General features: G+C 43.6%; 1 protein-coding gene across 8 annotated transcripts in view; it reads right to left on the bottom strand.

The window, feature by feature from the left end:
* Positions 1–13,882, bottom strand: part of LOC138597864 (rap guanine nucleotide exchange factor 6-like) — a 178,053-nt gene that overhangs the window by 91,798 nt on the left and 72,373 nt on the right. For 3 of the 8 annotated variants that reach the window (XM_069669385.1, XM_069669395.1, XM_069669412.1), the window contains exons 1-2: positions 13,040–13,576; positions 11,007–11,024 (exon numbers count right to left, since the gene is read on the bottom strand). In XM_069669385.1, the coding sequence (XP_069525486.1) occupies positions 11,007–11,024; positions 13,040–13,576 (555 nt within the window). Of the gene's footprint in view, positions 1–11,006; positions 11,025–13,039; positions 13,577–13,882 lie in introns of those variants that run through there. The other 5 variants (XM_069669422.1, XM_069669446.1, XM_069669430.1 and 2 more) reach the window with 3 other exon arrangements.

The following is a 13,882-nucleotide window of genomic DNA, read 5'->3' as shown; positions in this document are numbered from 1 at the left end:
TGGGATCTGTCTGCAAAAACACGGAGCAGGATACACGTCACACAGGAAACACTTCCTGGAACAGTCTGTCTGCGATAAAGGCCGCTTGTGAGCATGTGCAGAGGAGGAAAGTGAGGTGACTACTGACCAGACAGAGAGAAAGGAGCTGAGGCGATAAATGAGGACTTGGGAGAAAGTTTGAAGAAGAACTAGCAAGAAAAAAGAGAGAGATAGGAGAAAATAAAGATGAGGAGAGATGAAAATAAAAAACGTCAAAAAAGATGCCACCAAACGAAAGGAAATGTGACCTGTATGATTGAAATCTGTCAGACAGACACTAGACATAGCATCCTTTCAGTGTGTGTGTGTGTGTGTGTGTGTGTGTGCGTGTGTGTGTGTGTGTGTGTGCGTGTGGCGTGACATGGCTCAGTGATTTCTGAGGGGCTCTTGTCTTGTCTCTCTTTTGTCTCTCGGCCTGGCGCTGGCGGGACAATTACCCCCCTGGGACAGCACACACACTAATTTGAATACCCTCACTTGCTTGCGCAAAGTGGCCAACTGCATTCTGTGTGTGTGTGTGTGTGTGTGTGTGTGTGGCTACTGCTCCCAGCTAATCAGTTCTGCCAGGCTAATTAAAAAGAGTCAGCTGACTAAAGCCCCTGTAGCTCTGTAACACACAGACGTGCGTGCACACAAACACACAGAGAAGTGCTGAGTTGTGAGGGCGCTGTATTTCTCTGCTGGATGGCCACACTGTCATTTCCATGAACCGGAGTCACAGAGACACTGCGCTTCTGTGCAACACAGCTAATGAGGGGAGATACAGACCAGGGCTGGTTTGGTGCAACACACATCTTTGTGCAACATCAAGGAGGGACTGCATTTTGGCATCATCTTTAAAGTTGCAGGCCAGACAGCAGGCTCGGACTGAAGAGGAGCCGGTTTGAATCTCTGGTTTAAAGGGACAGGAGCTTACAATTGTTTTCACGCTTGATTAAAATGGAGATACATTTTCTTGATTTGCTCCATAAAAAGGTTTGTGAAAAATGGGCGATTTGCAGAGTCAAAGCTAGCTCATTTGCAGCAGCCTATGATGTCAAACTAACAGTCCAAAACCAGCAGGAAATCAGGCAGTTTTGCGAGGATAATTGTTCATTTCCAGTGACTAATTGCTTCAGCTTTAATGATACAGTCATTTGCTTTTAAAGTGAATGCATTTGAATCAAATGTTCTTTAAATGCAGTAGTACATCTTTTCATTTTAACACTGAACAAAGATGCATATTGTCTACAAATTTTAATTCCTTCTTATTCTTAAAAAAAAGATCCTTATTTAGAGCTTAATGTTAAAAATGAAATGGCTCTTTGCCTTCTGTAAAGCCCCTTTCCCACTGATCAAAAAAACGACTAAATACCCGGCTTTTTTGCTTAATAGGAAAGGCTACAATCGGCATTCAGACCCGGGTCAAATGACTCTGCAGTAGGCCTGGGTAATTATCGCCAAGTTAAATAAACTGAATGAGTAATAGATACAAGACCTAACCACCGTAACACCTTCACTGTTTACTAACCCTGTTTTGGGCGCATTTGTGACGTCAGACGGTGACGCAGCAGGAAAGAGACCAAAAGGAGGATACTCCACTGGCAATGGGAACAGAGACAATCGGCACTTGTAAGTGGGTCTTCCCGGGTGTGAAAACCTGCGTCAATGCACTAAATTTAGGTGGGAAAGGGGTAAAAGTGTCATAATGTTGCTCCATAGCAGGGAGTAGATGGTAAATCCCTCTTAAATGGACTGTACTTGTATGGCGCTTTTCTAGTCTTGCGACCACTCAAAGCGCTTTCACACTACATGTTGAGTCAAGTAAAACTTTATTTATACGGAAACAACCACTGTTGAACAAAGTGCTGTACAGGCTTACAACACAACATCAAATAAAAGAATCAATATATGTAAAATGAACAATAAAAACACAATAAAAAAAGAGTAAAATATGGTTGCATAATAAAATGTCAACCCAAAGAGGTGGGTCTTAAAAACTTTCAAGGGTCTGGGCGGTTCTGCTAATGATGGGTAGACTGTTCCAAAGGTTTGGAGCAGCCACCACAAAGGCTCTGTCACCTCTGGTTTTGAGCCTGGATCTCGGAGCATCCGAGATCACCTGTAGTGTTGACCTCAGTGCTCTGACTGGAGCATGATGGTGCCTTGACCAAGGACACTTTGAAATTGACTGTAGCAGTCAGGGATCGGACCATCAACCTTCCAATTGAGAGACGACCAACTCTACCACTGAGCCACAGCCGTCCCACTGAGCGACAGTTTAAAGCCAAGTACAGTCTGATGATTTCCTGTAAACAGTACACTAGTACACAACACGCGGTAAGTACAGCTCACACAAAAAAACGACCATCAGACAACTATGTGAAGGCCTCGACTGCAACCAACTTATCACACACACTGTTTGTGTGTGTGTGTGTCTGTCTGAAGGACAAGACAGGAATTCCTGCCATTTAAAGCAGCCCTTCCCTTTCCGACTGCTCCCTACAGACGGAGACAGAGAGATCCGAGCCCGGAGGAGCCATAGATGCAATAACATAAAAACAGGCAGAAACCATTTTGCCAAATGGAGACGATCATCTGAGTTTTGACCTTCAACTGTAGCTCAAACTCCCAGAAGGAAACAGTGAAATCTATGATTTCTGCTCCTTTCCCTAAAAAGCTTGATGAGTGGCATCCAGCATGACGCACATGACAGATAAACAAGCGGATGCAAACGTATTCATTGTCTTCCTCTCCTACTCGAGGGAATAAAGTGATAAAGTTAAACAGAGACGGAGAGGTCATCTTAAAGAGTAAGATATAACAAAGAGGGGCACTACCTGAGTTAGACAGATTGAAAGTGACAAAGAGAGAGGGACAGTGAGTCAGAGACGAGAAGAAAATGAGAGGAGCAGAGTCGTTGAAAAATTTAGACAAACAGAAGGAAAGGGAGGGGAACGGCATGCCAGCAGGATTGCATAAGGAGAGGTAAGGGAGGAAGAGTAAAGGCTTTATCTCTTCAGGATATATGTTTTATTATGAAGCAAAACAACACGCATTTATTTCCCCTGTTAAGGTGCTTTATCTCCGACATCCTTACCGGAGCCTTGTAGATAAAGTTCATTGTCTTTGGTTTATAAAGAACTATTTGCAAGCAGAATTTAAAAGAAACGATGGAGAAAAAACAAGAAACTCAGTCTAAAAATGTATTAATGCAAATGTATTCTGTGTCTGTATGTCTGTATGTAAGTTAGACAGAAGGGAAAGAGCCGGAAGAGAAGATGACAGGAGCTTAAAGGACAGAAGGAAGAGGAGGAGGGAGTGCAGGAGTGCAGAAGAAGAGAGGAGTATTGAGTTCAACAACGTAGTCATCTTAGTGATGCTGATGTAATCCCTAAAATTAGCAGCAATAACAGCCGCAGATAGTGCCCCACTGGTACACTGCGCTGCCCAGAGTACAGTACTCTATATGCACACACATGCACATCAGGGTGTCTGCAGGTTTCAGAAGCCAATCTTAAACACAGAATGTAAGCTCAACAGGAAAACAAAGTGCTTGCAAAGATTACTGCTGAAGGATTGAGATTTTATATAGAAAGATAAGAATCTGCTGCATGTTTTAAATCATTCCGACAATAGAAAAGCAAATCAAGAAAAGCTGTCATTGTGAGTTAAAAATACCACCTTTTCTTTTTCAGACTTTTCCCAGCCCTGTTGAATTGTGTGAACGTGTGCTTTGTGCATGGACGACGGGAGGCAGCAGGAGTCCAGCAGCAGGGCTGCAGCACCGCTGGGCGACTGAGCTCTGCGGTTTTGTTGGGTGTTTGAAGGCATCGGTCCAAGACGGGGCCGTGTATTTTGAGCCTGAGTCACAATTTGTGGAAGTAAACAAGTCATTGATTGGCACGTGATCGCTGGAACAGACCAGGCCGGCTGTTTGAACGGAAAATATTTTGGTCTGTTTGCCTGTTTCCAGCTATGTGATCTAAAGCTTTGACTTGTTTTTGTTTAACCCCACTGGCAGTCGACACATGTAGTTGATTTGTGACTTAAGTGCAAGAATCACAGGCTGCAGAAACACATAGATGTAGCATCTTTGATGTAATCCACTGGTTTCTGCAGGTACTTTCCAAAGCCTGGGTTTCGTTTAAACTGCTCATTTCCTTCTTACGAGTTTTGTTATTATTAGCACACTACCAAGCCTACATTAGAGTTAAATTCTCCGGACTGTTATCAATTCAGGTTTTTTGCCTGTTTATACACGTGTCAGGGGCGCCACATCTTCACTTTGACTAAAACTAAAACTCTGATGAAGAGTGGTATCCAATCATTGCAGCCACTGATTTTAAGCCATAATGAGGGATCTGTGGTTGAACAAGGGTGTTAGAAGGAAGTGATCAAACAGTATGGTGCTAGCTAGCAACTTGTAAGCATAAGGAAGAGAGATGTCTGTCAAGGTTCTCAGTCATCCAGGTCATGGTAGTTGTAAATCCAAAAGGGCAACTGGATGTGGTTGAAGTTCTTGAAGACGTTTCACCACTCATCTGAAAGGCTTCTGACTGATGGACGAAGCTAGAAATATAAACCTCTTACAGCTCCGTCCACCAAGAACTTCAACCGAGTCCAGTTGCCCTTTTGGATTAAGCTCTGAACATAAGGAAGCAAGCAAATGTTAGCAAACCCTTAAGATAAAATGTAACTTACAAAATATTTCACCTCTGAGGCACTTATTGGTCTGTTTTGAACCCTTAAAGTCGACCTCAATGGAGTCGCATTAAAGGGAATTAACGTCTGGTGTTACTTGCAAGTACAATTAACCCTAACTGGATCCATCCTCACTACCTCATCCTCTCCTGTCTTAACCCCTCTTGACCCCGCCTCTCTCTCACCCCATCCTTCCTTCCTCCCATTAAATCCCCTTCTGACCTTCCCACAACCTTCACCTCTCTGCCCCGTCCCTCCCCTGAACCTCAACACCCCTGCTCGCTGCACGCCCACCCATCTTTTTATTACCTGTCAACCCCCATCATCTTCCAGTCTTCAGCTCACCTTCCTTTCTCCTCCATCAACGCATCGTCTTCATCTTAGCCAACTCTGGATCCTAAAGAGATCTTCTCGCCTTATAGTATACATCAATCTTCTCTTAAGCCTTGATTCCATATTTCTCCTTCACTTCTCCATGACAGTCTTTCCAAACATGTTCAAAAGGACGTTTTAATTTCTTCCATCTTCAGACCTCTTTCATGCTCTCTCCTTTCTTTTATTCAATTGTATATAATTGTTAAATTGGCGGTCCATTTTTTTTTATCCCACTCTCTCCTTCTCATCCTTTTCTTCCCCTCAAATCACCCTTCATTCTGTCACCCTGCCGCCCCTTCTTCCCTTTGTCTTTGACTTTTTAAAAATGACTTCATTGCTTCACTAGACATCTGAGAGTGGAATTTAGTATGAAAAAAGGGGAGAGGACGCTGACCGCAAGTACAAAATGTACACCAAAATAAAGTACAAAGGCAAAGTCACAGTTTTCTTTGTCTGATTGCAGGTTTCTTATCAACCAGCTTATTCATGTTTCTTGTCAAAGGGGTATTAGTTGATACCTCAAAAGACACATTCACACAATTTGCTTTAGCAGACCTATCATTATCAAGGTGAAAAATCCAACACAATATCTGCCCTCATGTCCTTTCTTATTGTTTCCCTCCCCCCTTCTCTCAAACTCCCCTGGGGCCCTGCTTGGCCCGAGCAGTGGCAGAGCTGGCTGGAGGCCCTTAGAGGTTTAGATGGCCCCACCTGCAATCTGATAGAATGAGACCAGATGAGCTCAGGAACGAACTGGAGGCATTAAAAGCAGCAAGAGGGTTGAAAACATTAGCAGGCCGGGTTTTAGAGTGTGCAGAAGTACGGGGCGGACTCACAGCAAGACAGAAATACATAAAGACTATAAACTGTATCCTGACACACCCCAACACTTAATGTACAGCGGAGAACACGTGCAGGTTTTCTCAAACATGCGCCCGCTCACACAAAAGTGGCAATGAAAATAAAGCCAAGGATATTACGGGAATGTTAACAGCTTCATCGTTACATGGTGCCAAGCAAAACTCTATAAAACTGACCGACACCAGTGAGTTCATTCCAACACAATCAGCACAGGAAATTGAGTTTTTCAACAAACCATCATAGAAGCTGGTGCGCCACATGTTTCCCGCTGCTTGTTCACTGACTGTTTAACACGACAGGGTTTCAAAAAAAACAACTTCCTCTAACAAAGTGGCCAGTAGAGCCAACCGTCCAACCATGGCACGTCAAACGTACCAGAATTATCTGTTAAAAAAAACATCAACAAGGCTTCTTCGCATCAGACCAGCTGCATGACCTCAAAACCTGAGGGGAGGTTGAAGGATGACACAGGGTACTTTTTGCAGCACTTTCCACACAAGGTTGACACTACCATGACAAAGCATCTGTATGAGTCACATCTATGACTTGCCCACTAAATGATGGATGTAACCTTAGAGCTAACCTGATTGTAAGTGGTGACGTTAGAGTAACTTGAGTAATGTGACAGCATGATGAGTACAAGATAATCAAATTGGGCAAATATGGTAACATCAAAGATGGCATCATCAAGGTTAAGTCTTTGCTAATGGCTCCTTTAAGACAGACTGGTATTATATATTTTACAATGCAAAATTCAGCTTCTAGTCTTTTGTTTTAAAGTAAGATAAAGTATTTAAGCTATATGCAACACTTAGAAGAGCATGTAAGCTTTTTTATTTCGTAACAATAATGAATAAAAGCTAAAAGTTGTAACACGTTCAGGCAAAGGTAAGCCTGGAAACGCCCAGCTAAATTTGCTCTAGCAGATGGTTCTGGACAGATATCCACCCGACCTGATCCAGGTCAGGCCAATCACAACTGTTTGTCTTCCATGGTGCAGATTCCATACAATGACAATGTTCCACTGACAACAACCTTGGTAGCGGCCACTTATGTGAAATACATCTGAGTATTGAATCAGCATTAAACCACATTGACGGTATTCCACACTACAAACAAATGGTTAGCATTGGTTACTAAATCATCCATCTATACCGCTTATCCTGGTCAAGGTCGGGAGGGGGCTGGAGCCTATCCCAGCTGTCATTGGGCGAGAGGCGGGATAGTCCGTCCAGGGCTGCCTTACTAAACCATGTCATGTCAACTGTCTGTGTATTATGCTGAACTAGAGGCCAAATGAATCGAATGGTTGAAGTTGCTACATAGCCTAGCAGCATACTGCCATGTCACACCAAATGTTGTTGCATACATTTATTATTAATGTAAAATGACTTTGGGATTCGACAAACTAATTGACGGGCTGCAGACTGCAGAATTTAGAAACAGTAGTGAATAACACAACCTCTCCACCAAGGACATTTGGTAGTTAGTGCAACCCTTTTGTTTGATACGATGTGACTCAGCAGATGGATGATGCCTCCTCCACACAGGTGAGAACGAGCTAAAATATGGGACAGTAAGCATCTAGTGTTCTGGGGACTTCAGCTGCATGCTAGCTAATAGAGGCACGAGCTAACAATACTGTGCGACACCAAGTTTTGAACACGGGTTCAAACCTACCCTGAACCTAACAGCAAAGCTACTATTTGATATGTTTGAATGAACACAAGTGACACTATCGATTTGGATATTTCAGATATTTACGATATTCAAAGATTTACATATTCACTGACGTGCGACTCGTTACTGCTGCTTAGGAACACGTTTGTGAGATGTAGACTTTGCCGCTTCCTGCGTGCAGAGATTTCCAATCAGAGACCGGACACATCACCATGAGGGTAAGAAGGACATGTCAACAGCAAAAGACAGACTGTGCTTTCTGAATCTTGCCCAAACGAGGTTTCAACAAACCTCCCTCACTTTCCAAAGACATTTCATTAGTTGGCGGTTGATGCTTTCCATTATCAGTGCAGGTTAACACACTGAACTCCAGTGTTGCCCCAGGTTAGCCGGCGAGGTGAAACAAATGCTAAAGAGTTTGGGGGGAAATAATGGAGCAGACGTCAGACGTTTTGCCTGGTAACACAGGAAGTTAGCTAACCACAGACGTTGCAAGAGACGTGCTGTTTCCGTTCCGTACCGACACTGGATTGCTTCAAAACAGCAGAGAGGATGCTGCTTCATGCTCTGACTGTTTCCACTAGTTTAAGACGCATGTAACTGCCTAAAACACAGAGTTTCACAGTGTGTAAACACCTGTGTCTATATTGACATGGAGCATGTCTCATTTCTGTCTTTGTCTGGTGAAATATCAACGTATTAAACTCTGAATTTAATAGCACAAGCTGAATGACTCAGACAGCATAACATTAATCTTTGCTGATTTTATTCTACTATTATGCATACTGAACTGTCCTGTACAGATGGCTGAACCTGCTTCATGTTAAATTAATGATCCTGGGGGTGCCGCGGAGTAGCCTGGCTGTAAAAGCTCTAAGAGCAGGTTCTCCCTGCAAGGCAAATGAGGCGTTGGGTTCATCTATCTATCTGCACGTGTCCAGTGAGAGGAAGACAGTAACCCAGGGAGGCATCTGATGTCTTAATGAAGTGACTGTGTGTGTGTGCTGTGCAGCGGTATGTGTCTGCTTCTGTGCATATACAGTCTGTGTGTGGTACGAGGCTGTCATTAGTGAATCCCAGCGGTCTGTTATGGTAGTGAGAGAATGCACAGGATCGTCTGTCTCCCGCAACGCTGGGAGAGGAATCGGATATCTGGATCAATGGGAATCAATGGCAAACCAGAGTTATCACAGAGAAGTAAAATAAAGTATTTAAATAAATAAAAGGATGAATAAATAAATAAAAAAAGTGTGATCTAATCAGCTGTTTGTCTGTTCAATTCATAGCTTCAGGAACTTCATTCACTCCAGAGCCAGCCATTAAGCATTAAGAGCGAGAGAGAGAGCGAGAGAGAGAGAGAGAGAGAGAGAGAGAGAGAGACCAGGCAACAGTGGCCACCAGTGATAATGGATTACTGATGTCATTATGGTTTAATAAGGCCTCTAAACAACATCCACTGATCCACTGCCAGAGAAAAACAGCTCCATTTGAACTCATGTGTGTGCACGTGAGTTTAACAAACTACATTTATAGCCTGTGTGTACCATCCACTCATTACCATTATATCATCACAAATGGGACACCCCCCCCCCGAGTGTCAAAATCACAGTGTCTTGTACAAACACAACGAATGGTTTTTATGACTCTTTAGCTGCATTTTATGCTGTAACCAGTTATCTGCTCTGTGGGCTCACTAACCACAGAGAGAGGGGATGTCTGGTTGATGACAACCTGGTTCCTTATTCAGAGATGTGTTTTTTTGCATAGATATATATCATCATGCTAACATTTAGACACATAGCCAAAGGATGACCCAATGTTGCCATTGTAAAAACTCCCCGTTTTACTACAAGGCTATTTCAGGACGGTGTGCTTGCAGTTCTAAGAAAATCAAAAATAGACCTCTCTCCACCAAGGGAAGGTGCAAAGAAAGGTCTGGCACGCAGCAGGCTGCAGAGGAAGAATAAGATGTTACAATATTTATGGGGTTTTTTTGTTAATTTTTAACATTTGAGAGTTTATTTTTAAGTCACATTTTATTTCTTGTTTTTTAATTCTTTATTTTTACAACCTAAATTTTGACGTGATTTCGACTTAATGTTTAAAAGGATGACTTCAGGGGCGCCAGTTTAGCTCAGTGGTTAAATCGTGCATCCCAGAGGCAACAGTCCTCGATGCAGCAGCCCCGGGCTCGACTCCCATCCTCGGCCCTTTGCCGCGCGTCATCCCCACTTTATCTACCTGTTTCCGACACTATCCATTGTCCTTTCCCTCTAAATAAAGGAATAAAATGGCCAAAAAAACAAAATTAAAAAGAAAAAAAAGGATATCTTCTGTTAAAATTAGCTTCATTGAACATAATTTTTGTATCATGATGAATGAATAAAGATACATTTGAGATGTATTTTCTTGGGCTGCATGGTGGTGCAGGGGTTAGAGCTGTTGCCTCACAGCTAGAAGGTTCCTGGTTCGAAACCCTGTTCGGACAAAGTGGGCCTTTCCGTGTGGAGTTTGCATGCTCTCCTGGTGCATGAGTGTGTTCCCTCCGTATACTCGGGCTTCCTCCCACAGTCCAAGGACATGCTTGTTAGGTTCATTGGTGACTCTGAATTGCCTGTAGGTGTGAATGTGAGTGTGAAAGGCTGTCTGTTGTCAGCCCTAAGATTGACTGCCGATCAGTACAGGGTGTACCTCGCCTCTCACCCAATGACAGCTGGGATAGGCTCAAGCCCCCCGTGACCCTGATCAGGATAAGCGCTGTAGATAATGGATGTATTTTTTTTTCACTACTATCAGATGGTGCAAGAAACTGATGTGGGAATTTTCTTAATGTCTCTTTCTTCTAACACACACAATGTGGGGAAATTTACTGTTGCCATTATGTGTAATTTATCCGCCAACAGCACATTAGGTGGCCAGAAAGATAGATCACATTTTCCTTTAACATGAAATGTACCGACGATGTTCTGACCCAAAAATCACAAGAAACACAGAAAAAAAATTGTTCTGTACAGATTCATCCAAAACCTGTCTGTATCCTGTCAAGTTAAAACATCATAACAAAACACCTCGTCCTCCATTTGTTTGTCAGGTGTTGTTCCCAGCATGCATCTGTTTATTCCACAGTTAGCCCGCTTCCTATCTGCCACCCACAGTGTCATGTTGCATGTGTGTGGCAGCCTCAAAAAGACCCACTTTTCCCAACACTGTGCCTGTGTCTAAACAACAGGTGCCTGTACCAGCAGTGACTCACACACACAAACGCACACGTACGACAGACACATCAACAGAAAAACACTGATAGATGTGGAAATAAATGCGAGACGGGTCGAGGAAAGAGGGAAAAGTCAGTTTGTATGTTGTCCTACCTGGTGGTTGACATAATCCTGAAGACAGGAGCAGAAACATGACAAGGGAAGAGAAAGAAACAAGATACAGTCATAAAGGGGCAATAAGCAAGGTGAAGTGGGACAGACAAGCATTTTATATTCTACAGTTCTATAATGTTACTTAAAGGGCCAGTTTGCTGATTTTCAACCTCAGTCCTATCATGCTATTACAGGGAGCTAATGCCATTATGGTAGGAAAAAATGCAATCTCGCTCTGTGCCTTTGGAGGACGCTATCTGCTTCCCCAATGGGCCCTGGAAAACCTCCGCCAGACTACGTTAAACGTGTCACCTGGCGGAGGCCAGGGAGCTTGCTAAACTACACTTCCTCAATCTAGGACGCCCGCCTCCGATGTCATGTCTCGTTCAAAGTCGTCAGGTTTGAGATGTAGAAGATTTTTTAGGCGATCCACCGGTATATTCTCGTCATAGTTCGGATTCTGTACCGCTCTGAGCCATTGCCTGCAGCGATCAATGTCCATGACTGGAAATATTTCACTCCAGCGTCTCTTGCTGGGCCGTTCCTTTCAGAGGGAGGGGCGCAATGCACACTGGGTGTTGTATGAAGGTAGAATGGGTGAAACCATAAGCTGTTTGTACAACCTTCTCCACAGCTATGGCGCCAATTTCAAATATTATCGCTTCTATCGATTACAGAGAACACCAGCTTTGACGGAGAGAGGCTCTTTCCAGGGGTGGGATTTGATAACACATCTGTGCAACAACACCAGTGATACAGTCATGAGACACCATGAGGATACTGGGCCCCCAATGCAACCAGACCACTGACAGTTCAGTTGGTGAAACCACAAACTGTTTGTACAACTTTCTCCACAGCTATGGCGCCACTTTCAAATATTATTGCTTCTATCGTTTACAGAGAACACCAGCTTTGTCTGACAGTGGCTTTTTCCAGGGGCGAATTGCTCCTTTAATGAAAGAAAGCATGTAGAGGGCCCAATTCAGTCACTTAGCACTGACCAGGGTCAAACACACGTCATAATACAATGATATCTTGTACAGCGTCTTAGTCTTCTTGCTAAATGTGCCTCTGGCTCATCCTGCCCTATCCTGCTCAAATTTAATGCAGCACTGACGTAATTATCAGTATTTCTGTGACATTTGCACTGTTCTGCTTGGTTTCCTTTGGACTGTGCTAGCATAACTGAATGCTTAGCTTTAACAAGATTGCATTCACAAAAGAGAACGTGTTGGGATTTGGTGACGGAGGCTAGAAATGTCATTTTAAAAAGTGCAACAATCACCAAGAGACTACAGAGTCGCACAGGGTCAGCAGAGAACGCTTTAAGCTCTCCATTAAACCCTTTTGTAACACCCCGGGGAGCTTTGCATGAGCTGGTAAATGTGTGTATGCAAGTGTTGAAGTTTGTGTGTGCGTGCGTGCACGTTTGTGTGTGGCAAAGCATGGCTTCTGGTGATTAGTCAGAAGTGTAACTGACACAAGGCCGGACCCGTGATCCTATCAGAAGGAGGGAAACTGAAGCTCACACACACTCAGTACTTTCAGTACTTTTCTTACAGACATTGTACAAGAAAGCCCTGCCACAGAATCAGATGACTGTAAGACTAGTGGTGTCTACTCTGTGTTTAATTATGTGTCTTAGCATTCAAAGAACTTAAGTACCACTGGGCTATACATTTAGACTGTTTAAAAGCTTTTCTCTACATGTTTCCCTCAATTAAGACACTTTCCAGTTTGTGTCATCTGCCACTGCTGAGACTGAAAGCACTATTATGTAAAGATGTCTTCAGGTTTCAGAAAGACACCTGAAGACATCTTGAAGATCTTTAAATTGTCCCAAGAATCTCTGAAAACAGCCTTTTACTGTTGGAACATGTAGAAGCTGGAAGATACCAAATGTAAAGGAAGATAAAGTGTGTGTTTAAGATCAAAGCAAGTTCCTTACTGTTGAAAAGCAGTGTTTAAATTGTGAAATAAACTCATTCAGTATTTAGGAGTTGCATTATCTACAGTTATGGTGTTTCTCTTACCGTGTTGTAGCCGCCGGGTTCTTGTCCGTCTGTGATCAGTTCCCGCTCTCCTCGGGGGTTGACCCTCCTGAAGCGCCGTCTGGACCTTCGTTGAGATCCCTCTCTTTGTAGAAAACCGTCGTCCCCCTCGCTGCCGTTATCCACCTGCAATACACAGTCGACACCTTCCTCAGAATAGCAGCTTCTACGGGATCCACACCCACAACCTTCAGGTGTGTGGGGGCAGCTGGAAGACTGATGCTCCGGCTCAGAGATGCTGCGTTTAAGAGGGTCAGACTTTTGGACCTTAGGAGCTGAGTTAAGATTTAATCCAATGCTCTGGTTCTCAAGTTTTAATTTCTGGTTTTTATAATCCAAATTTTCAGATTCGTGTTCTGTTAAGTTGTTTAAATCTGAATTGTGATCCTTGAACGTGTTCCCGTCTTTATTAAGTGGCTCTGGCGCCTCTGGGATGTGGCCCTGCTCTTCTTCTGGCTCCTGGTTGAACATCCAGTTCTTCCAGAGCGCAGAGAGCCGGTGCCAGCGGAGCACACTCATCCGGACGCAGGGACGGGATCACAACAACACATAAAAGCAGGAAATACCAAGGGAGGGCAGGAAAAAAACAGCAGGGACACACTGCTATAGAAAAGATGAATAGCGGTGTCGCGTCCAAATTTTTGAAAAAGTCCAGAAGTCCTGAGGGATCCCACAACGTTACATCCTTTAAGGCAAGAATCCAGAAATAACCAAGTAAAAGATCAGACTTAGATAAACAATCAGGGCAAACAAAAAGCGGATCGTCTCTCTTTTTGTCTCGGATCTGGCGAGTGTTGTCCTCCTCTGAAGGCTGGGAAGTTCAAG

Source organism: Semicossyphus pulcher, unplaced genomic scaffold (assembly GCF_022749685.1).
Source record: "Semicossyphus pulcher isolate SPU_LCO1_2020_fin unplaced genomic scaffold, fSemPul1.0.p SCAF_10, whole genome shotgun sequence".
Lineage (NCBI taxonomy): Eukaryota > Metazoa > Chordata > Actinopteri > Labriformes > Labridae > Semicossyphus > Semicossyphus pulcher.
This window is presented reverse-complemented; position numbering and strand designations above follow the sequence as displayed.